The 26,378-nt window shown below is 40.5% G+C and overlaps 1 protein-coding gene across 1 annotated transcript; it reads left to right on the forward strand.

The window, feature by feature from the left end:
* irf8 (interferon regulatory factor 8) lies at positions 1-26,378 on the forward strand. Its single transcript, XM_055648885.1, has 9 exons — positions 1-2,787; positions 2,970-3,156; positions 5,668-5,851; positions 9,028-9,113; positions 11,150-11,255; positions 12,637-12,690; positions 14,008-14,385; positions 21,806-21,924; positions 22,097-26,378. The coding sequence occupies exons 1-9, from the start codon at positions 2,780-2,782 to the stop codon at positions 22,274-22,276; spliced, it is 1,302 nt and encodes a 433-aa protein (XP_055504860.1). The 5' UTR covers positions 1-2,779; the 3' UTR covers positions 22,277-26,378.

Raw genomic sequence — 26,378 nt, forward strand, 5'->3', positions numbered from 1 at the left:
CTCACCAGGGCGTAACTGTTGTCTTCTTTTTTTTAATGTGAATACTGGTTCTGTTATGTTCTGTTGTTTTGCACAATACCGCAGGCATTGCCACTTTCATTTCACTGTACATCTTATATGTGTATGTGACAAATAAAGTTGACTTCACTTGACTCCCTCCCTCCTCTCTCTCTCTCTCTCTCATTGAAGGAGAATCTTTCCACCTTTTGAAGGAGCATCTGCATGAAGTAGGGTCCCCGACTTGAAATGCTGTTTGCCGATTCCCTTCAACAGACGCTGCCCGGCCTGCTGAATCCCTGCAAATGTATGGGTTTTGCTATACATTCCAGCAACTACAGTCTCTAGTGTCTCCCTCCTATTGCCTTTATCTCCTGCATGAAGAATATTGCATTCATAATTACCTGCTGTACCAACATTTTGCAAGGCATGGACAGCCAAATGCCAGGCCCCTCGGCATGTCAGAGCTCTGCAAACTCCAACCGTTCATATACTATACTTCTTTTATATGTTTCTACCAAATTGCCAATTTCACATTTGGCTACATTGTGCACCATCTCTAAAATAGCAGTCCATTTGCTGAACTTTTTTTTATCCCATTGTAGGCTCCTTACTTCCTCCTCAAAATTTAGCAAGCAACTCCGCTTCCTATCTTAGTGTTGCCAACAAATTTAACAGCCATACATCCATCCATACCCTTTATATGGATTGTAAAATGCAGAGGCTCCAATACTGATTCCTCTGGCATATCATTTGTCACATCTTGCCGACCAAAAAAAAAGAACTACACTCCGTTTCCTGTTGACTGGGCAATATTCTAATCACAGCAATCAGTTGCTTCCTACACAATGAGTTTTGATTTTCTGTGATGACTTTTGTCAGAGCACCTTATTAAATGCCTGAAAATCAGAGTACACCCACGCACTTGTTCCTCTTTATCCACAGCACAGGGTTAGGACAGTTACTGCACAGGACCAGATTGATGGGCCGAATGGCCCTTATTTAATTATACCATAACCTTGGTTCCAAAGGACTGATCACAGCATTATTGTTCTTGATGAATGGAGCGGAACTTACTATGTCAGAAAACAAAAGATCCCATTATGAATGTGAAAACTAGTGCGACATTCGCTGAAAAATAAAGTATGGGAACATATTTGTTAAATTAATCAGTTAGGAAACCAAAGATTGGGATAAATTAATTTAAATTCCCCTCTGGTAACTGGGCAAACTAAACTCAGGTAACAGTATATCTAGAATAAAAAGATACTATCAACAACAGACAACATATGTGAACATCTAAACAATTTACTAATTTGGGAAAGGAAATCTACTCTCCATTTCTGATGTAGTTCATACAGATCTTTAGAAGTATATGAGATGGAGAAAGATAAATGTTTTAAAGTTTGGAAATCAAGAGTGCTTTATTGTCATATGTCCCAAAACAATGGAATTCTTACTTGCAGCAGCACAACAGGTATTGAGGGGATTGGGGAACTGGTGCAGAAGCTGCATTCAGTAGCTGGGGATGAGTACAACAACCGGCTCATTCAGCATCTGTGGAAGTAAGTGAATGGACAAAATTTTGGGTCGGGTTTCTTCTTCAGAGTGACCTGCTGAGTTCCTCCAACAGTTAGTCATAGACTCATACAGCATGGAAACAGGCCCTTCGACCCAACTTGCCCATGCTGACCAACATGCCCCATCTACACTAGTTTCACCTGCCTGCATTTGGCCCATATTCCTCTAAACCTGTCTTATCCATGTACCTCTCTGAATGTTTCTTAAACGTTGCAATAGTACTTGTCTCAACTACCTCCTTTAGCAGCTTGTTCCATACACCCACCACCCTTTGTGTAAAAAAAGTTAACCATCAGATTCCTATTAAATCTTCCTCCCCCTCATCCAAAAGCTCTGGTTCTCGATTCCTCTACTCTGGGCAAGACAGCACATTGTTCCGTTGTTTTCTACTCTAGATTCCATCATCTTGTGTCTCTAAATATAAAACTGGTTTGTTTTCTCTTTCCCAGATCTGACGTAGGGCTTGGACCCCCAAATACATTAACTATTTCTCTTTCAGAGATAACACCTGAATGTTTTCACCATTTATTTCATATTGGCAGCGCATGTAGTCTTGTGATTTTCATTCACCCGGGGAATAGATTTTATTATTGGGGTTTTATGAAATGGATCAGAATGAAAAAAAACAAAACTTTTTTTTCCCTCAGACTATTACCATCATGGAACAGGAGGAGGCGTACAGATCCAGGAAAACCCCCCAACATGCCTCTCAGTAAATCCCCCTTTGTACTCACGTCGGAGCCCCTGTAATTAAATTCATAGCCCAACCACACTTGGTGGGGCCGTAAGGTGCCTCGTTTCATAAGTATTGATGCAAATACACTTGCAACTTTGCACAGAGGACCACCGAAACCTTAAAAAAGCTGGAGCGCGCTACTGGAGATAGTCTGTACATCTGATTTCTTGTAAAAGGAGGGTCTTGGAGGAAATACCGCCCTTCCCCTCGGCCCATTGGCTTTACTGTGCGAAACTCTAAGAGCTGTTTGGTGTGTTCCAATGTCAGTCACGGGAGAGACACTCCTTCCACTGAGTAAACAAACCCACCAACACCGCCTTAAACCCCTGATAAAAACGGCATTGTTTGCAAAGTATTTTTGATCGGGCAATTAAAGGACATTTCATTAACTATACGCACGGAGGCGGAAGAGAAACAATATAACACTTAGGTGACTGATACCTGGCACACAGCTACTGAGGCGCGATGCAGGGGTGAGCTCATGTAACTTTGAAATAAGTTGGCAAACTGCATTATTGTGCTGAAGCAATATTTTATCGACATTAATGCACGGATGAGTGTCTCTTGTTATTGAATAGTTACCGATTTCTGATTACATTTTAGTCTCCCATCAGTGTTATTACCCATGCTGTGAGTTTCAACGTTGCAATTACAGGATCGGGATGGTCGATAAAAACAGCAGCGGAATGCGGCGCCTTAAGCAGTGGCTAATCGATCAGATCGACAGCGACCAATACCCGGGGTTGGTCTGGGATGATGATCAGAGAATCACCTTTCGGATTCCCTGGAAACACGCCGGGAAGCAGGACTATAACCAAGAGGTTGACGCGTCCATATTCAAAGTACGAGGACTTTGGAACAGTTTATGATATTTGGAAAGAAATAACACACAAGTTGGTGTATTGAGTAGTAAGGGGCTGCAGATGTCGGTTTACACCGAAGAGAGGCACACAATGCTGGAGTACTCAACGGGACAGGCAGCCAGAGATGTTGGCTGGCCCGCTGTTACTCCAGGATATTGTGGCTAACTTTGGTGTATTGAGTGATATGCAATGGAGAACATGAAAGCATTAAGCTGCGGGCAGTCCTGAGAGTTTTAACAGATGTCCCGAGATTACGGTGTCAAGTTTGTACTTTATAGATACAAGGAATTGCAGACATCATGTGTAGGAAGGAACTGCAGATGCTGGTTTACACCGAAGATAGACACAAAATGCTGGAGTAACTCAGCGGGTCAGGCAGCATCTATGGAGAAAAAGGAATGGGTGACGTTTCGGGCCGAGACCCTTCTTCAGACATTTTTTCGACCCGAAACGTCATCTATTCATTTTATCCAGGGATGCTGCCTGACCCGCTGAGTTACTCCAGCGTTTTGTGTCCATCTTCAAGGAGCTGCAGATGCTAACATAAAAAAGACACAATGTGTTGAAGTAAGTCAGCGGGTCAGGCAGCATCTCTGAAAGAGCATAGATAGGGGAATTCAAAACGTCGCATATCCAAGTTTTCGGGTGATGCTGCCTGACCCACTGAGTTACTCCAGCACTTTATGTCAACTGTTTGTACTTTGCAAGGCGAGGGGTGAACTCTGTGCGTGCGCGTGTGTGCGTGTGTCTTTCTGCAAAGTGCATTGAAGATAGGTTTAGTTTGCAGAAAGTCTCTTTAATCGCTTCATTAACTGGCAACTCTTGAGTTACTGGGGTCCGATGTTTATATTTGAATGAAGGCTTTGCTGAAAGTGCAGTATTGCAAGAAAGTAGTTCGCATAATCTATCAAAATATAAAGTTTGAGTGATCCGGTATGACAGCTATGAAATAAGTATACGCGACCCCCCCCCCCCCCCCCCCCCCCCCCCCCCCCCGCTAAAATCAATTTTATAAGACGCTACCACATTACTATTTATTAAAAAATAAAGTAACACGTGTTTTGTTGGTCGGATAAACGCGTTCTGATTCGAGATATTTTTGTTATATATTGTGAAAATATGGCAGGTCCTTCAGGTGAAATAAGTTGGGCGAGGTTTTAAAAGTGTGTAACTCTAATTAGCACAATTTAGATTTGTATATTTATTAAATCTCTTAAAACATGTTAGACACAGAGCGCTGGAGTAATTCAGCGGGTCAGACAGCATCTCTGGAGAGAAGGAATGGGTGACGTTTCGGGTCGAGACGGTATTGAATACGAAGCCACGAGTATTGACCCCTGATTGAAGTCCAGCGTTGGTGCATGCAGGCAATATCACCAGATCGATGGACACGCAGATTTAAACTTAATTTTTCTTTTTGCCCTTGTGTGTGCATTTTACTCTTTAAATATTTCTGGAAACAGTTGCCGTAATCTGTTGAAATATTTAATTACGGAAAACAAGATCACTTGCATTGAAACATTTTAAGTAAAAACTCTTCGTGTAGAAACCTGAAGCTACAATTGGTATTGGTATCGGTTTATTAACCCGAGATCTAGCATTCTCTTTAGCTCAAAGATAGAAGACAATGCTGGAGTAACTCAGCCGGCCAGGCAGTATTTGTGGAGAGAAGGAATAGGTGACGTTTCAGGTCGAGACCCTTCTTCAGTCGACCTCAAACATCACCTGTTCCTTTCCTCCAGAGATGCTGCCTGACCCGCTGAATGACTCCAGCATTTTGTGTCGAACTCCGGTGTAAACCAGGATCTACAGTTCGTCCTACACATTATCTTCAGCTTCATCTGCAACTAGACTACCACTTGGACGATTATTGTCAAAGAACACCTTAAGTGGAGCTAATGATTATTTTGGCTTCAGTGTGAAAAGGGCAATAGAGTAACTGTTTCTAGCGACATGTCCTCCAAATACAGATGTGAATGAGGAGGAGTTTTATCATTTCTGTGTATCCCATGTATATAACGTGCAGGCATTACAATCATAACTCCTCACCTGTGAGATGAAAATAATGTCAGTGTTTTTGTGCAGTGGAAGTCAGTTATTACCTTCAGCAAAGGCATTGCTGAATTCTGTACTATATTCTGAACTGTATTCTGCAATCTGGTATTTTTCTCTGTACTACCTGTTTTAAATGGTTTGGGCTGTTTCACCTGCACTTTTAGATGGTTTAATCTAGTCGTGTATCCTATGATTTGACTGGGTAGTATGCAAACAGCGTTTTTCATAGTATCTCAGTACATGTAACAAAAATATACCTATACATTGAGCACAGATGTGAGAGGCTACTGCATTAGTGTATACAAGTATATTACATTGAGCACAGATGTGTAACGTTACTGCATTAATGTACAATAGTTTACGAGTCTGCAAGTGCAGAAAAGTGTACTGTTATTTTCTTGAGTTCCATCACCATGGTTTACCTTGTGCTGACAGGCATGGGCCGTCTTCAAAGGAAAGTACAAAGAAGGTGAGAAGGCTGAACCTGCCACGTGGAAGACGAGGCTTCGCTGTGCACTCAATAAAAGCCCAGACTTCGAAGAGGTGACAGACCGTTCGCAACTCGACATTTCAGAACCGTACAAAGTTTACCGTATAGTTCCCGAAGGACAGCAGAAATGTAAGTGTAGATTCAAGATTTTCAAGATTCAAGAGAGTTTATTGTCATGTGTCCCTGATAGGACAATGAAATTCTTGCATTGCTTCAGCACAACAGAACATAGTAGGTATGACAACAGAACAGATCAGTGTGTCCATATATCATTATATAAATATATACACACATGAATAAATAAACTGAATAAGTGCAAATAAACAGATAATGGGCTATTAATGTTCAGAGTTTTGTCTGAGCCAAGTTTAATAGCCTGATGACTGTGGGGAAGGAGCTATTCCTGAACCTGGTCTTTGCCACGTAGTGAGTTGGCATGTTTTATGAGATGCATCTGTACTGAATTGCAAAGTCTGAGTTCAGTCTTGTTGATTTTAGATTATATTTTAGACTAATTTATATTTTAGAATCAATTTCAGTTTGACTATTGGGACATAGAGGAGGAGAGAGGGAAAAATACAGTCACTGGAGATGGTAGATTCTGGGACTTTCAGCAAAAATAGTTGTTTGTGTCCTTCTCCAAAGTCTTAGAGCGATATATTGAGTTTCATATGAAGTTACCTTGAGAAATTGGTGGAAACCAAATTACTGGTGATTTTATTAACTTTATCGGTTTAAGGTGAGGGGGGGCAATGTTTGAAGGAGATATGTGGGGCATGGTTTTTACAGAAAGTGGTGAGTGCCTGTAATATGTTGCTGGGCGTGGTGGTTGAAGCACATATCGCAGCAGTTTTTAAAAGACTTTTGGATAGGCATATGGATATGCAGGGAATGGATGGATATAGGTTCTGTGCAGGTAGATATGAGATAATCTTGGCATCATGTTATGCACAGACATTGTGGTCATAAGGGATAGGAGCAGAATTAGGCCATTCACCCCATCAAGTCTGCTCCACCATTCAATAATGGCTGATCTATCTCTCCTAACCTCATTCTCCTGCCTTCTCATCTATCTATCTATCTATCTATCTATCTATCTATCTATCTATCTATCTATCTATCTATCTATCTATCTATCTATCTATCTATCTATCTATCTATCTATCTATCTGTCTATCTATCTATCTGAGAGAGAGAGAGAGAGAATTTAAACAGGAAGACAAAATGCATTTACACAATAATGCATCGAGCTTGGAGCATGTGATATTATTTCGGAAATCATAATAATATGGGTTCAGGTAGGAAAGAATCATTGGCTCTCCATGTGACTTTACATGCTGATGAAATAATGTGTGACAGCAGAAATTCTTCACAATTACAGAAGATTTAATATAATCATTTTAGTTCAGGGAATTCTGAGATTTTATGTAATGAGGAAACTCACAAAAATGATGTTTGAATGTGAATAATTGTGATCAACAATGTTTTTGGAAATTATATGTGATTATACATTGAGATGTAGCATGTTGTTCCCACTATATCATATTTTAGTTTTGATAACAGTTAAAGGACATTCATTGTAATCTCACTATTTCCAGTTGACATATCTATGTATTCTCTATGACATTGTTACATTTTCCTTCAAGACACCTCAGTGCCTTATATACTCGTACGCTTTAATTCCACATTGATTCTTCCCACCATCAACCTGCACTCAGGATAATTTACAGCAACAACTTAACCAACCAGGGCAGCACTGTGGTGCAGCGGTAGAGCTGCTGTCTCACAGTGCCAGAGCCCCAGATTTGATCCTGACCACAGGGGCTGTCTGTGTGGAGTTTGTACCTTCTTCCTGTGACTGAGTTCCAAAGGCGTGCGGATTTGTTGGTTAATTGGCTTCTGTAAATTGCCCCTATTGTGTAGTATAGAACTAGTGTACGTGTGATTGTGGTCAGCGTGCACTCGGTGGGACGAAGGGCCTGTTACTACGCGGTATCTCTCGACTAAACAAAAAGTTTATATTCTAATACTTACACTTGCGCTTCAATTCCATGCCGATTCTTCCATCATGTACCTCCACTCTGGATAATTTACAGCAACAAGTTAACTAACCAACCCACACACCTTTTGTGAGATGGGAGAAAATTAGAGCAGCAGGAGAAACCCATGAGGTCAAAGAAAGAACATGCACACTCCACACAAACAGCATTGGAAGTCAGGTTCAAACCTGAGTTGCGCAGGATGTGAGGCAGCAACATTACCTGCTGCGCCACTGTGCTGCACTGATGAAATGTCTGTCGCTGGACAGGGCACTGAGGTTCTTTTCAAAGCAGGTTAAAGGAATGCACTTTGGAAGGCAACTCCCATGCAGTTGCAATGGTGTGAGCATGTACACAAAGAAACGAGGCTTCTGTAATTAATCTCTTTTCAGAAATCCTTCTATTTCCTTAAATAAGTTATTAGATAGTATGTGCACTGTTATCACTTTCAATTTTTAATTTAGTTTTCAGTATTTTAGAGATACAGTGCGAAATTGACCCTTTGGCCCACCGAGTCCGCACCGACCAGAGATCCCTGCACATTAGCAATATCCCACACACACTAGGGACAATTTACATTTATTCTAAGCCAATTTACCTACAAACCTGTATGTCTTTGGATTATGCGAGGAAACTGAAGACCTCGGAGAAAACACACGTGGTCACGGGGAGAACGTACTAACTCCGCGCAGGCAGCACCTGTAGTCGGGATTGAACCTGAGTCTCCGGCGCTGTAAGGCAGCAATTCTACTGCTACACCACCATGCCACGCTAGATTGATGATCCATTAATTAACCCATTCTTATTTCTGATCTCCCAATCTACCTTGTTGCGTGCGGCCCTTAAATTCTTTTTACCTGCACTTTCTGTGCCGTAACGCAATATTCTGTATTCTATTACATGATAGCTGTAACACAATATTTTGCACCGTTTCCTTTCTATTTTTGCATCATCTGTTGTACTTGTGTACGGTTTAATTGTGTGATATGATCAGCTGATATCGCAGGCAAAACAACGTTTTTCACTGTGTCTCACTCCAAAGACGTACAGGTTTGTAGATTAATTGGCTTGGTAAATGTAAAAAATGTCCCTAGTGTATGTAGGATAGTGTTAATATGCGGGCATCACTGGTCGGTGCGGACCAGTGGGCCGAAGGGCCTGTTTCTGCGCTGTATCTCTAAACTAGAAAACTAAACTAAATATGGCAATAACCCAATGCCAATACTACAGTGGCTGAATCCTGTGACCTATTCATTTCCAAAACAGGTAAATTCGGCAATCTGTCCAACGAACAAGGTGATATCACTGATATGGATTGTAGCCCACCTGGCTCAGATGAACTCATGAAGGAGGTGGGTATCTCTATTTCTTTTCCCTTCTTGTATTTGTGGGAAATAGATAATGTGACATGGTGGAATGGCTATTGTTCCGATTAAAATGTCTTCTCAATATTTAGAGTGATGTAAAAGATCAATAATTCCATTCATTAATTTATTCCGTGCTTGGTTAAAAGAAGCATTTGGGCGTATGGTGGCATCATGTTATAGAAAGGTCCAAGTTATTTTATTTCCCACGTTAAAATTTACTGGGTTAAAACTAACATAGCTATGCAAGTCAGTCAATCTGGTGATCAGTTTGTACACTGTGTGGTCTCATGACTATGTATCTGATTAATTAATGCTTACTCTAGTTTTACTGATATGGAGTTAGGGGAAAAAAGTGCACCAAATGGTCAGAGACTATGAAAGGTTCTTTATAGGTTGCTTATCTAAATTATGAGGCTATTGATTTAATATTGATCCGTTACGACAGCAATTCAAAATCTATTAAGAATTGAATACGTAAACAGATTTTAAAGAAAAAGAAAGCAACTGAAGATAAGTTGTCCAAAACTCCATTAAAATGAAATTAAAAAATATAAATGAAACGTGCGTGTTTTCTTTGCGGCCAGAAATTGGTCATTGACTGTGTCTTCTGCCTTTTTCAGAGCCAGTCTCACAGGCAGATTTCTCAGTGCAGGTACTGGGGGCATTTATAGTGAGGACAAGCATCTAGTGAGCTCAGGGCTCTTGCATTTGGCTTGAACTCGCTGAAACGTGTGGGGGAGTAAATACGAGCAGGTCACAACCAGACTTCGGTAGATCTTGTATAGAAGAGCCAATTGACAATGGATTTATCTCTTTGTGTTTGTTCATCTCATGTGGTTGCCACTGGCAATTGTTCAGCCAAGAGTCAGCACATTGGTGAATCTGAAGTCATGCATAGGTCGGAGCAGGTAAGGGAGGCAGATTTTCTTCCTTGAGAGAAGAATATTAATAACAATAACAGTGGCAAACAGTCAACCAAAATTCATTAACAAGGGCCGTTCTCAAGACCTTTTCGAAGGCATTTCACACCAATAGCATTGAGGAGCAAGACGCTTTTATGAATAAGCGGGTGTAGAGCTGTTGGTAGAAAGGCAACGGTCTTGCATCACACAGGACTGGTATGAAGATGATTTTTGACTTTGAGAGGAAGATTTACCAGGACCTCACCAATCAAACTTTTCCCTTTGATGTGGCTGATGTCACCTCATTTTTTACTTCTCCTTAGTTCCAAACGATGTTAGTGCAATCTTTAATGTAGAAACAAAGAACTGCAGATAGTGCTTCATATCAAAGATAGACACAAAGTGCTGGAGTAACTCAGCGGGTCAGGCAGCATCTGGAGAAAAAGGATAGGTGATTTTCGGGTCTGGACCCTTCTTCAGATTGATAGTAGGACTTGATTGGTCCTGGTCTTTTCTCACCTCCAGCCCATATTTCCAGTCTGAAGAAGGGTCCAATTTGAGCTTGGCCAAGAGTAGAAGAATTAGAGAAAAATAATGAATTGTATGGATCCAATCCATTTGTAAACTCATACATTTAGTACTTTATCTATGTAATACAATACTTTGTCAATATAATCAAGTAAGAAATTTAGCATCAAATTTTAATGAGAGAGGGCAGCACAGTGGTGCAGAGGTAGAGCTGCTGCCTTATGGTGCCAGAGACCCGGGTTCAATCCTGACTACAGGGTCTGTCTGTACAGAGATTTTACGTTCCCCATGAGACCACGTGGGTTTTCTTTGGGTGTCTGGGTTACTGTCACACTCCAAAGACATACACATTTGTAGGTTAATTGGATTTGGTAAACAAAAATTGTAAATTGTCCTAAATGTGTAGGATGGTGCTAGTGATCACTGGTCGGCATGGACTTAGTGGGCCGAAGGGCCTATTTCTGTGCTGTATCCCTAAAATAAAGTCTAAAGTGAGGTAAAGAGAGATTGAGTTATGTGGACATGTTATCTGTAAAACAAGTTACTCAAGAACCTTCTGTTAGTTATTATCTTTTAATTAAATATTTACAGGTTATTGCAGATTATAATGGTATAATAAAGAGAAGTCATTCTCCTCCGGAAGAGGACTGTACAAATCAACCACAAATAGATTGGTGGGGCCGACAAAACATCGAAGGTAAATGTTCAAGATAAACACAAATCATTCCTTCCCCTTTTTAAGAATTAGCTGGAAATATTAATCATTTTTTGATTTTGCTTTGCATTTTGAAAGAATATTGCAGTTTATTATCCATTTGTGGTATTAACCATATAACCATATAACCATATAACAATTACAGCACGGAAACAGGCCATCTCGACCCTTCTAGTCCGTGCCGAACACATAATCTCCCCTAGTCCCATATACCTGCGCTCAGACCATAACCCTCCATTCCCTTCCCATCCATATAACTATCCAATTTATTTTTAAATGATAAAAACGAACCTGCCTCCACCACCTTCACTGGAAGCTCATTCCACACAGCTACCACTCTCTGAGTAAAGAAGTTCCCCCTCATGTTACCCCTAAACTTCAGTCCCTTAATTCTCAAGTCATGTCCCCTTGTTTGAATCTTCCCTACTCTCAGTGGGAAAAGTTTTTCCACGTCAACTCTGTCTATCCCTCTCATCATTTTAAAAACCTCTATCAAGTCCCCCCTTAACCTTCTGCGCTCCAAAGAATAAAGCCCTAACTTGTTCAACCTTTCTCTGTAACTTAGTTGCTGAAACCCAGGCAACATTCTAGTAAATCTCCTCTGTACTCTCTCTATTTTATTCCAACAGGAATTAAAAGGAATATTGTAGTTTACAACCTAGCTCCAGTGTTTAGATAGGTTGGCTATGGGTCATATTCTTATTGTTGTTTTGTGAAATAAAATTGTGCTTCAAAATCTTTTAAAGTTTTTGATCAAGACATTGGTAAAGACACTTGTGGTGTATTGGGTTCAATTTTATCCACTATCGAAAAGATGGCATTAAGCTGGAAAGGGTGCAGAGAGTATTTACAAGGAAATTGCGAGGACTCGAGGCGCCGAGCTCGAGGGAGAGGACGGGCAAGCCAGGAATTTATACCTTAGAGCGCAGGAGGATGATCTTACAGAGGTGTGTAAGATCATGAGGGGAATGGGCAGGGTAAATGCACAGTGTCTTTTACCCAGAGTAGGGAATCAAGAACCAGAAGACATAGGTTTAAGGTGAGAGGGGAAAGATGTAATGGGAACCTGAGGGTTTTTTTTCCACACAAAGTGTAGTTGGTATATGGAGCTAGCTACCGGAGGAAGTAGTTGAGAGAAGTACAATATCAACATTTAAAAGACATTTGGATAGGCACATCGATAAGAAAGTTTTAGAGGGATATGGGCCAAATGCAGACAAGTGGAACTAGTGTAGATGGGTCATCTTAGTCAGCACAGGAAAGTTGGACTGAAGAGCCTGTTTTCATGCTATATAACACCATAATCTTCTGACTAAGTATACCGTTCCTTCCATTAATTAAAAAATGCTTTCTCTTGTTACAGACTCTTCCATGTTATATTACGGCAATAACTATGCGCCCATGCAACCCAATTCAGGTACCAAATATACAGCGACTGTTCTTATTTCAAACATCTGCGCTTCTGTAATAGATGGAAATCATTGTTCTGCACTCGTATAGGAAAGTAGAGATTAATTATTTTAAAGTTCATTGGGATAGTAAGCATTGTTGGCAAAGTTAATGTTTAACACATCTGCCTAATTGTTCCTTTAACTAAGTAGCCCGCTGGGCAATATCAGATGGCAGCTGAGAGTCCACTGTATTGTTGATCATTCGGCAGGCTTGGTAGAGACAGCTTTCCTTTTAGTGGCAGAGCTGGAAGAGCCGCTGCCACACAGCGTCAGAGACCCGGGTCTTGGCTGCTTTCGGTGTGGTATTTGCATGATCTCCCTGTGACCACGTCGGTTTCCTCTAGGTTCTCTAGTTTCCTCCCACATCCCAAAGAAGTGTAGGTTAGTTGAACTCTGCAAATTGCCCCTGGTGTATAGGATGTGGATGAGGCTAGATTTTTAATGAACTGTGCCTTTAGCATGGAGGCAAGGATGAATTTCTTCAGCCAGGTGAATCTGTGGAATTCATTGTCACAAAAAGCCAAGTCATTGGGTATTTTTAAAGCAGAGATTGATAGTTTCTTGATTAATAAGGGCGTAAAAGATTACGGGGAGAAGGTAGGGGAATGGGGTTGAGAGGGAAAAATAGATCAGCCATGATTGAATGGTGGAATAGACTTGATGGGCTGAATAGCTTAATTCCTCTCCTGTTTTTAGTTTAGTTTAGAGATACAGCATGGAAACATGCCTTCGGCCCACCGTCCTGGGCCGATCAGCGATCCCTGTACACTAATGCTATCCTACACACACTAGGGCCAATTTACAATGATACCAAGTCAATTAGCCTACATACCTTTGGAGTGTGGGAGGAATGGTTTCCACCTGTAGAAAACCCACTCGGGTCACGGGGAGAATGTACAAACTCCGTATGGACAACACCCAAAGTCAGGATCGAACCCAGGTCTTTGGTGTAGCAAGGCAGCAACTCTACCGCATCTGTCTAAAAAGGGAATTTCACTGCACTTGGGTACATGACACACTAAAGTCCCATTGAATCATTGAAAATCTCCAGAGGAACGTCTGGAGTTTTTGAACAATTGGTTTCATGAGCGTCTCATTTTAATCAAGTTTCAGTCAATTATTTGAATCTCCTCCTTACCATGGAGCATTTAATTCAGTTATAAAGTTCAGTGTAAAACTTTTGTACAGTGGACCAATTAGTTATCGTTGCCCTGTCAGCTTTGATTTTCCATCGGCTCTCTCTTCAAGCGCCCGTATTTATTTAATTGAAATGTTGTCTCCAGGTTTTTGCCAAATGATGGCCACCTTTTATTACGGTGGAATTCCGATGTCCCGGATTCCTATTCGGCGGTCCGACGGGTGTAGGATCACCGTACGTCACGCCCCCATCACCAGCGAGGGGCTGGAGAGCATGGAGCAGGTTCTGTTCCCACCAACGAACAAGATAGCGAATCCTCGGCAGCAGCAGGTTACCAACAAACTCTTGACCCACCTGGAGCGCGGGGTGCTGCTACTGAGCAACAACGAGGGCATCTACATCAAAAGGCTCTGCCAGGGCAGGGTATTCTGGAGTGGACCCTGCGCACCTTATGCCGATCGGCCGAACAAGCTGGAAAGAGATGCGATTGTAAAGCTCTTTGACACAAAGCAATTTCTTCAAGGTTTGTGTTACGCCTATTGTATCAAAAATAACGTTGCATTTGACTTTCACCTTTATATAATAAAAATATCCAACGATCCAATGCACAGAATTGACACTGAGCCACACAAGGAGCGAGTAGGAAAGGTTTCTGAAACAATGGTCAAACTGGTAGTTTTTAACGATTACAAACAAAAGGCTGGAGTAACTCAACGGACCAGGCAACATCCTTGCAGAAAAGGAACAGGTGACGTCTTGAGTCAAAACCCTGCCTAAAGAAGGGTTTCGACCTAAAACATCAACTATTCCTTTTCTCCAGAGATGCTGCCTGACCCGTTGAGTTACTCCAGCACTTTGAGTCTATCTTCGGGGTTATACAACATCTGTAGATCCTTCCTATACGGGTATTAATGAGTATCTGGAACATAGAGCATAGAACAGTACATCATAGAAACAGGTACTATGACTGTGCCCAACATGAGGCCAAGTTAACTAATCTCCTTTGCCTGCACGTGATCCATATCACTCCATTCACTAAATATCCTTGCGCCTATCTAAACACTTGGTTAGGATAGGTTTAGAGGGAAATGAGCTGAACGCGAGCAGATGGGACTCGTATATAAGGGGCATGATACAAGTTTTCATACTGTATGGCTATGACCTGAAACTTCTTAAATGCCACTATCGTTTCCACTTCCACCATTACCCCTGGCAGTTTGTTCCAGGGACCCATCATTCTCTGTGTGTGAAACAAAATGCTTGACCCTCGCATCTCCTTTCAACCTCCTGCTCTGATCTTAAAGCTAAGAGGAGGAGAGGTGGCATGGAGGTTGAGAGAGTGATAACCAGAGTTTGGGGCATTAGTTGAAGAATGCGCCACCATTATTGAACCAATGAGAAATCGGAGAGATGCAAGGCTGTGTTGGAGGACAGGAGGAGTGTGTGTTTTCAGAGAATGGTTGGATGCGAGAAGGTTGGAGTTTGACGGGCAGGAATGGAAACAATTATGTGAATTTTAAAACCGAGGTGTTGCTGAACTATAGATCAAGGTAGATTCATGCCTAAAGGATGTTCCAGTCGGTGCAAAACAGCATCTGTGGAGGAACAGCATCTGTGGAGAGCTATGGACCGACGACACTTCTGAAGCAGGGTCCCAACTCTCCGTAGGTGTTGCCCATTTCCCTCCACAGATGCTGCCTGTCCCAATGAGTTCCTCAAGCACTTTGTTGATTTGCTCAATATTCCAGCATCTGCAGTTTCCTTTGTGTCTCCATTACATGTTCACTGACGGGCAGCAACTCTTGTGCTGCACCACTGTGCCGCCCCATTAAGTTGAAGTGTAGTGAGATGTGTTACGTTATTAAGTTGAAGTGAGATGTGTTGGGGCCAAATAACATGGGAATAGATGTTACAGTTTCAAATACATGTATTGAATACCCAATGGAAGCAGGAGGAAGCCGCTCAGCTGCTTGTGTGTGCGCTATTACTCAACTCCTTCTGCCAAGTTTTCATTTACACACTTAGCTGGTCATGAAGACTCCTTGCATCATTACCACTGCACTCACTTTCCTACTAATATCAATATCAGCAGCAAACTTGGAAATTTTATATTTTGGATCCTCAGCCTGCCAATTTAGAGGACTGCTTATTTCCCCTGGAGACACAAGGACCTGCAGAATCTTGAATCTGGAAAAGAGTCCCAAGAAAACTATTCTCTCCTAAGATGGGGCCTGACCAGCTGAGTTACTCCTGCACTTTGTGTTTTATTCATTTATTTCTACAAGTAGTTATCGATCTATTGACCAATTTTAAATCCATTCATGTATTTTGCTCCCAATTCCATGTTCTCTCACCTTGCTCAGCAAAGGATTTCACTCTGCAGCGCATGTGTGACAATAAAGAACCATTTAACCATTAAATATATCGAAAATAAATAAATAGTTTACAAACGAGCAATTGCAGATGCTGGTTTACACAAAAAGGACACCAAGTGCTGTTACTATAGGTCAAGCAGCATCTCTGGAGAACATGGATAGGTGATGTTTCAGGTCAGGACCAATCTTCAAACTACTCAATAAAGAGATTAGTCAAGTTCAAGTTCCCTTTAATAACTGGTGTTGACTGTGCAATCGTGTTATTATTTTTAAAATAGCAGAAGGATTTAAATATAGTTTTGGTACTGTTGCACAGTGGGATAATTCAAGAGTGCTTTATTTAGCTTCCCAATTAGAGAGGAACTGTAATTCACTTTGGACTTACTGTAAGGGTATTGATAAATTTGAAATATCAATACAGGTAGTTGTGCTATAGTGTGTGTTTCCATGATGCAATTTTGAAATAATGTGATTTATGGATTAGGGAACTATTTGTATTCTGTGGACTCAATTGGTCATAGGTTGATTTAAATTTGGAATTGGAGAACAACTCAAAAGTTACTTTGGAATTTAACAAGCAGTAAAAAAGTTGTGTTGGAAAAAAAACAGTCCAGGGTAAATTGTTTCCTTGTAACTTTCCTACAATAATCAGACACCAATGTCTCATAAGAATATAGTTTGCATAAGAATATAGTACTTTGCCAGTAAAATTACCAAGCAATCACTTTATGTTAATACTTGTGCAATGATACTCTACTGAACAATTCAGTATTTTTAGCTTACAGTAACAAAAATAATGTTGTAGCAGTTTATAAGATGGTTAATTTTTGAAAATGCTGTAGAGAGGAAATAGACTTTGTCATTATGAGTCTGAACCACTCTAGCCCCTATCTTCTTTTTCCATCTTGACATAATTTATGTTATACATTATTTTCTATAAGGCGTGGTTTGTAAGGAATAGAACTAGTGCATTATAGCAGATATTGAATATTGCTGTGTTACAGGTGGGTAAACTTTTAGTTCCCGACAACGTCAAGATGCATCAAGGTGACAGGAATCATCCTGAAAAATGATCAATAATAAGGGACTTCTATCTGATCAGAGTTAGGATGTAGTAATGTTTTTCCTGAGGGTAGCACAGTGATGCAGCTGGTAGGGCTGCTGCCACACAGAGCCAATGACCGGGGTTCGATTAGGAGCTCAGTACAGTTGTGTGGAGTTTGTACATTCTCCCTGTGCCCACATGGATATCCTTCGGGTGCTCTGGTTTCCTGTCATGTCCAAAATACATGTTAACATAGAAACATAGAAAATAGGTGCCGGAGTAGGCCATTTGGCCCGACAAGCCAGCAACCATATTGATTCAATATGATCATGGCTGATCATCCAGAATCAGTACCTTGTTCCTGCTTTTTTCCCATATCCCTTGATTCCGTTAGCCCTAAGAACTATATCTAACTCTCTTGAATACATCCAGTGAATTGGCCTCCACTGCATTCTGTGGCAGAGAATTCCACAGATTCACAACTTTCTGGGTGAAAAAGTGTTTCCTCATCTCAGTCCTAAATGGCCTACCCCTTATTCTTAAACTGTGACCCCTGCTTCTGGACTCCCTCAACATGGGAAACATTTTTCCTGCATCTAGCCTGTCCAATCCCTTAAGAGTTTTACATGTTTCTATAAGATATCCTCTCATCCTTCTAAATTCCAGTGAATACAAGCCCAGTCGATCCATTGTTTCATCATAGGTCAATCCCACCATCCTGGGAATTAACCTGGTGAACCTAGGCTGCATTCCCTCAATAGCAAGAATATCCTTCCTCAAATTAGGAGACCAAAACTGCGCACAATACGCCAGGTATTGGAATTTGTAACCGGAGTTTGTAGGTTAATCGGCCTCTGAAAATGACCCCTGTTGTGTACGGAGTGGATGTGAAAGTGTGATAACATAGAACTAGTGTGAATGGGTGTTCGATGGTCAGGGTGGGCTCGGTGGGCAAAAAAGTCTCTTTCCATGCTGTATCTTTCAATTTGAATCAATAGACTGGGTGAGGTTTAAGGTGATGGTGTGGGACAGTGCCGGAAATCGCTTCACATATGTTGGTTGAGTAGGCACTTGGGAAGTTTATAATACTGTACCTCATCGCCACTCTGCATTGGTGTTGAATTTCCGGGCTTGGACTAATCGTGACAAGTTTAGGGCACAAAGTTTAGAAAGTTTAGGACTCAGAAGCTGGTTAGTCAGCCTGTCGTATGTGTGCTGGGTGATTTGGCGGGGCTGCCTGTCCTTCCTGTGGGAACAGTCAGGCAAAGCTGTGACAGAACGTTGACATCTACCACCTCCAACCCTGCACAAACATTAGATTTGATTTTGCTTCTTCTTAGCCCAGAAAACAAATCCGTTGGCACGTGTTTCCATGCATAAAATGGCATATAGAAGTAATTCCGTCCGGAGTAGATTGTCCTGCTGGATATTGCCAGGTGCACATGCTGAGATATTGGCCCGGGCAACACCATTCACTGCAGTGTTTCGATTATCAGTTCCTAAATATATCGCAGGCCACGCAGCATATTTCCTGCCTTGCCAGAATAGATTGGAGATTTTATCTGTAATCTGTTGCCGAGCTGAACTACATTGCATTTGAGATGGCCAACAAAGTGATAATTAAAAGGTTTCAATTCTGACATCAATATTGCAGGCAGTGTCTACCAGCCTCAGTTTTTAATGGCCTGGATATTTGAAACCATATTTCACATTGCACCTTCTTAGCAGGCAGTTCTGAGGTGCATTGTATGTGACCTCTGCATCATTGATATTAGGGCATGAAACTCAGTCAGGGAAGACCATGGTGCCCATGAGCAGATGATTACTGCATTTCCCACACCCCCATTGCAGCCTTTCAATGCATCTTGTATTGTGGCTGCCATTTTTAAGGCATGATGTCTTGCGCAGTGTGCAGGGCACCAGTTGTGCAGCTCCCAACAGTATTAGTGATGCAGAAGTAGAGAACTGCAGATGGTGGTTTATGCCAAAGATAACCAAAAAAGTGCTGGAGTAACTCGGCAGGTCAGGCCGCATTTCTGGAGAAAAATCTCCTGGCCGTAACAACGGTCTAATCCTACAGTACTTGTTTTTGTCAAATTTCCTAATTTATCTGTGGCCGATTGTATTTGACACACAAACCATAAGTAGAACATGTTAACTGCACCAAAAGAAAGTGCAGCTATTTTTGGCAGAGCTTTTGACTTCACAAAATTTGAAGTTAGCCTCACTGTCTCCAATCCCCATCCCTGGGGGTCAGCTGGCTGCCAGCCTCTTTACACTTTAGGTTGCTATGTAACAAACAGTAGGAATATATTCATTGTACTGAGTACAAGGTGCAAATCCTCCTCGCTGAAGAATACAGACCTGTGTCCCTATTTCATAGAAAACTGCACAAAATGTCAGGGTTATGTGGGGATGGTAATCTGCACTCTATCCTGCTCATTCATTAACTGAACATAACATTTTACGCCAGACCGTAACATGTATTTTGTCAGCCCTTTACATCAGCAGTCACCTGTTTATTTATGGATTGCTTACTGGACCGTGAATCCTTGACTCAATCTGATATATGTTGTATTTAACAGGGTAAAGCAGAAAGCCACTAAGAACACAATGTACTAATTTAAAGCTGGGGTGGTAATTAAAGACACTTTTTTTGTGAGCTTGCAGAGGTGTAAACTGCACTAAATTCTCAGTAAGGTAGCTCATGTCTGTAATGCTGCTAAAATCATAGAACTACTGCAGTGAAGGAAGCCATCTAGCCCATCAAGACTGTACCAGGAACTGTTGGCACAATCCCATTAGTCTCACTCCTTCCCCATGTTATTCTTTCTCAATCGTCTAATCAATTCCTTTGGAAAGCTCTGCTAAACTTCCCACTACCCTTGCAGACAGTGATTTCCAGATCAGAAACCACTCTCCATGTAATATTTTCCTGATGCCTCTCCTTGGATCATTTGCTCTCAATTTTAAATCTATATCACCAATCCTTGAACAATAGGCTATTGGGGAGAGCTTTGCTTTATTCTACTCTGTCTGAATGAGTCATGATCATAAGGTTATAAGTGAAAGGAGTAGAATTAGGCCATTTGACCCATCAAGTCTACTCCATCATTCAATCTTGGCTGATCTATGTCTCCCTCCTAACCCCATTCTCCTGCCTTCTCCCCATAACCTCTGACACCTGCACTAATCAAAAATCTATCTATCCCTTAAAAATATTTACTGACTTGGGCTCTATAGCCTTCTGTGGCAAAGAATTCCAAATTCTCCACCCTCTGACTAAAGATATTTCTCCTCATCCCTTCATAAAAGAATGTCCTTTCATTTTAATAGAGGCTATGATCTCTAGTCCTAGACTCTCCCACTAGTGGAAACATCCTGTCCACATCCACTCGATCCAAGCCGAATCTATCATGTACATCCATCTCTTTTTACTCTAAAGTGCTTTGGGGATAGCTTCCAGTGCTACACTGTTGATTTCCCTCACCTTCCTCTAGACGTCCTTTGCTATGCATGGCATTGGCAATTGTCAAGGCTGTGAGCATTGACCAGGAACAGGTAAAGATGTTACAAGTAGTCCATACCACGGTCTGTTGAAATGCCATAATATGGCCTAACTGAATCAATGGTAACGAGATGGAAATTTGTGTACTGTCCAGAAGTATACTGTATTCTGAGAATTGGAATTAGTTTTCCACCGGGTAGAAATGTCAAAGACTAGTGGGCATAGCTTTAAGGTGCGAGAAGCAACGTTAAAAAGAGGTGTGCAGGCCAAGTTTTTTTTTAACACAGACGATGGTGGATGCATGGAACGCAGTCAGGGGTGACGGTGGATGCAGATATGATGGTGGCATTTAAGTGGCCTTTGGGTTGACTCATGGATATGCTGGGAGTAGAGGGATATGGACTACGTGCTGGCAGGTGTGATTAGTTTCTCTTGGCATTATATTTGGCACAGACATTGTGGGCTGGCGGGCGTGTTCCTGTGCTGTACATTTCTATGCTCTATTATGATTCCAACTAGGATTTAGTTCCTCCCACACTCACCGATAGATTCAGAAGCTAAATTCAGTGTTTTGAGCAAACGAAGATAATCTTTTAAAACTTATTCATTCATAGAACACAGAGCAGTAGAGCAGGTACAGGCCTTTGAGCCCACCATGTCTGTGCCGAACATGATGTCAACACCAACCCGAACCTGTCTGTATTTATTCCATGTCCCTCCATTCCCTGCATATCCATGTGCTTCTCCAAAACTCTCTTAAATAAACATCTATTAAGATCCAATCAACCAAAACCATTGTTGGGATAAGGCAGCGCTGGAACTGACTGCATGTCAAAGCCCATTTTTGTTTGGGGGAATAATGGAGAAGGTTTAATGTTTGCCTCCTGGCCTGTTCATCTTGGTTGCATGTGGAATTGTGTGTTTACAGGATGATTAAAAAGTCTTTTGAAATGCAAGTGAATGGGAAAACTGATGGACTGTATAAAATGCATTAAAAACATTATTTCCCTTGCAGCCTTGCAACTATACACAGAGAACCCACAGTGCATTCCACCGAATAACAAAGTGATTATATGCTTTGGAGAAGAGTTTCCTGACATGAAACCCATGAACAAAAAACTAATTATAGTGGAGGTGAGAAAATTATTAGAAACATATATGAAATGTATTAGAAATTATTATAGAGGTATAGATAATTCTATACCATGTTGATTCTATACATGATTCACTGTACATGTTAGAACCATTATTTATCTGTTGTAAGCTAACTGCGTGTTAACCTCCCCTTAACCTTCCCATTTTGCAGATTGAGCAAATGAAAAGCAAACAGATTCTGCAAGCAGTTCTTCAGGCAAAGAATTACGAAAACATTAACCTTCAGATTTCCACTGAATCCGCTGAAGAAAAACTGATTCTTCACGAACTTTGCATGAACAGTTACGGCTATCCAAGACCTGCCTTCAGTGAAAACCAGCAAATAAGCTGAAAAAGAAAAACTCTCTCTGCATCAGTGACCTTAGAGACCTGTGTAAGTTGGTAGCATTAAAGGGAAAGTGCTCGTTGCTGGTTTCCAATAGCATTGTTAAGGTACTTAATCTTTAATCATTTTTGTTGCAGTTATTTTTTTTTGTAACAATACTTCATTTTTATAAAATATATTTTATACAAGGTTTATTTTTTACTGTGAAAAACAACTCAAAGGAATTTATACAAAAATATAGGTTTTGAATGTATACCATTCATTGCTGTCAGGGCATTTATTGTAAAATAAATATTTATTATATAGAGAATGATGAGGAAGTTAAACAATATTTTCAATGGATCAAAAATAAGTTTATCAGTTGCAACTTTGTATAATTGCTGTACAATTTTATTTGTTATGGATTTGGATTTAACAAAAAAAATCTCCAGCTATTTGCTCAAAAGCAGGCATAGGTTGCATTTCAGGTTGTGTTGTAGTTTGGAGTTACCTTGCAAAATATAAATGCAGATGTCAGTTGCGATAGTGCAAGTGCAGCTATGGTTGAATGCACACCGGCATAAATATGCCAAAATACTTGACCTAGCGAGAGAGCTTTGCATTTTTATACCACCTTTCATGATCACAGGATGTTGAAAATAATTCTCAAGACAATTGCAAACTTTTATTTTAAGAGTGTGGTGATTGCTGTAATGGAGGATATGTCCTTGCCAATTTGTGTGCAATCTTGCACATGCGCTGATGGTATGTTTTGGTGATCCACCTGGTGATAACTACCCTGCTCTTGCAAGCTAGCACTGTTAGACATTTGGATACCTGAAAAGGGCGACTAGACTTTGATCTAAAGTCTTAATCAAAATGGAACATCTCTAAGATGCCGCAACTCCAACAGTGTAGCATTCCTTTGGTAATATGTTGACATGTCAACCTGTATTTTTGTGCTCAGATCTGGGGTGGGGCTTGGTAACCAATCTCTTTGCTCACCAGTTGGCTTGTTACCAGTAAGAAGTTGATATGTGAGAGTAGCCACCTAAGCAGCTATTGAACTTGGTGCCACCCATAATATCAGACAAATTTGAGCAGTCATAAAATGAGCAAATTCCATTTTCCCAGCCAATATCACTCTGGTTCTACATTGGATGCAATGTATTTTGCTCTGAATCACTGGACGCTGCACTAATATATCAATAGGATTAATAGGCAAATAGCCAACTCATCAAAAGCTGCTAAGAATGACTATTTCTGCACTGGAATTTTTTTCTTTTCACACCCACCACATGCGGGTTTTTTTCAACCTCATTAAACATGAACACAATAAATCTGCCATCTCCATCCTTGCTCCTGATGGCAAATGCGGATATTCTTAAAAATAGGTCTATATTTTTTCCAATTATTGAAATGATATTAATTGGATATCATCTTCATCATTGATGGATATTTTGGGTGGATTGTATTTGTGTTCACTCCTGTTTAATTCTTTAAAAGTGCTGTAAAGTAACTGGTTACTTTGAGATGAGTGCAATTTTTTTGCACAGAATGAAAACCCTCAGATTAACTCCTCCGTGCCTGATTTTACCTTTAATGTTTCTGCTAAATAAATGCAGCCATTTTGGACATACACAATGGAGTCTTGTTAAATTAAGCCATTTAATCTCAATGACAATCCATGGTCCACACTAGCCTACTCTCATATTTCATGAGTCCCCCATTCACATGAAAACACAATGTATTGGTGGGCCAGACAGCATCCGAGTAGCAGCTTCAGTCTGAAGAGCAATTGCGATTTGAATGGTTGCCTCCTCATTTTCTCCCTGGATGCTACCTGACCTGCTAAATTCATCCAGCACTCAAGACCCGTGTTTAATTGTCATAAGTACCAGCACAATCAAAATCTTACTTGCAGCGGTGTACAGACTCAAAATTGGTATACACACAGATAAATTATAGTAATTAAAATAGAATAAATTAATAACCTTAACATGAGGTAACCATAATATTTAATAAACTGATGCCCATAGTACAACCAAAGACAGTCTTTGTTGACTATTTTGCTCTCCTTTAACAATGATGTCACTCCAACATTCTCCTAAAAAGTACCTAGACTTCAGCAGTGTTTACCTAATAATCATTTTCACGAACTTATCTATTTATTCTTGCCAAAAAGAACCTAGACTTCATCACTCCTAATTAGGAGCTGAAATGATTAATTGCACTGCTCCAATTCTTTCCAATCATGTCTGCTTAATCCTGCACAATGTCTTTGTATTTTCCACCCTCCCCTTTAAACTCCTCTTTCCCACTCTTTGAAGAAGGGTCCCGACCCAAAACGTCACCTATCCACTTCCTCCAGAGATGCTGCCTGACCCACTGAGTTGCTCCAGGACTTTGTTTTCTTTTGCAAACCAGTGTCTGTGGTTACTTATATCCCAGTTTAAAAAAAATCTGTAACCTTTGAACTTCAGTTGCAAATAGAGACTCTTTCACTTCTAACAATGGGTTGGAAAATGACTAATGGATCACGCAGAGAGACCCAGATTCAACTTAATTGAGTTAGTAAGAATTTATTATTAAATGTGGCCTTTTGCATTTAAGGATGTGGTTTGTGTTCCGTTTATGAACCAGTGGACTTTTGCTGGAAGTATGGGGGTAACTGGTGCATCAGATTTGCTGTGATGTCTTCCTCTCCCATATTTTACTTCTTCATCAAAGTTCAAACATGGACAACAACCATTTAATGAATGAAATAAGGTGTCTGGTGAACCATACCTTTGCTTCAACAAATGAAAGAGCCAATGGAAGCTCAGAATTATTAAAAAGATAACGTCATGGGTCTCCATTTTCCCATGTGCATGTTTGTACAAAGCAAGTAGCATGTACATTCATAGGTTAAACATTTAATCAATGGTTATAATTCACTTTCCATTCCTTCTTGGGCATTATGTTTCATTATATGTGTATTAGAATGTTAATCATAACTATTGATTAAATAAAATCAAAATGGTGCAGTACTTTGCAAAATGCAAATTTTGCACTTAATCTGTGACCCATTTGCGCATGGTTTACATCTGAAAATTAGCATGTTATTAAAATGAATTGTGGAAAGGTGTATAATCTTGCTGCCATTTGCTTGAGAGAGAGGCCATATTATGAGTTGGCCATGCCTTTAATTAAAGGTTAGAAACAAAGAACTGCAGATGCTTGTTTATACCAAAGTAACTCAGTAACTCAGTGGGTCAGGCAGCATCGAAGGAGAAAAAGGATAGGTGACATTTCGGGTCATGTTGACCTGAAACGTCACCTGTTCTTTATTCTACAGAGATGCAGCCTGACCCACTGAGTTCCTCCAGCATTTTGTATCTATCTTCAATTCAAGGAGCTTGTTTTACTCTTGAACCTGCTGGTTTAAAATCTAATTTTGGATTAATATTCATCCCTTAGGCAATTCTTCTGGTATTTTGCTGACCTCTGCATTTATATAATTCATCTCTTGCACCAAAACAGTTCAGTTGAATTGATACAGGAATCGATATCACTTTTCTTAAGTTTGTTCGCTAGTGTGATATAATCATCAGTGGGTTGAGGTGATTTTAAAATCTGATATTGCAAGGGTACTTCTATTAACCGCTGCATATTTGCTTGAAGTTGTTTTAAAACACACATTTTAGACTGGGGTTTGTGTGGGAGAGGTAGATAATAGCCAGGGAGGATCATCGTTTGTTGGGAGGGAGGTGGGTGGAATTAACCCTTGACATTTGATGCAGCCATTGATAACATGACATTTGAGATTAAAAGATTTATTTTTGACAACAAAATAATAAAAGAAAATCTGGAAAAGGCTGGCTCTGAGATTCAGCCATGGATCAGTTATCATCTCATTACACAATGAAACGGGTACAAGATTTATAAGACCGGTTTCTGATCTAATTTTCCAACTTGTTAAGCATAAAGCATCACTTGATTGAAACTGGGATATTGCAAGCCTTTTTTTCATATTTCTTGCCTCAATGTATGAACAATTTTAAATCTGTACATTCCAATGGGAGGAAATAGATTTTATTTTTTGCCTGTAATTAAGACTGTAAATAAAAATTGGCATGTTCAAGCTCTA

The sequence above is a fragment of the Leucoraja erinacea genome, chromosome 17 (genome assembly GCF_028641065.1).
Source record: "Leucoraja erinacea ecotype New England chromosome 17, Leri_hhj_1, whole genome shotgun sequence".
Taxonomy (NCBI): Eukaryota; Metazoa; Chordata; class Chondrichthyes; order Rajiformes; family Rajidae; genus Leucoraja; species Leucoraja erinaceus.

Coding starts and splice junctions, on each gene's coding strand:
- irf8 (XM_055648885.1), top strand. Junction 9,114..11,149: donor CAGATGAACTCATGAAGGAG/GTGGGTATCTCT, acceptor AAATATTTACAG/GTTATTGCAGATTATAATGG. Junction 14,386..21,805: donor CACAAAGCAATTTCTTCAAG/GTTTGTGTTACG, acceptor TTTCCCTTGCAG/CCTTGCAACTATACACAGAG.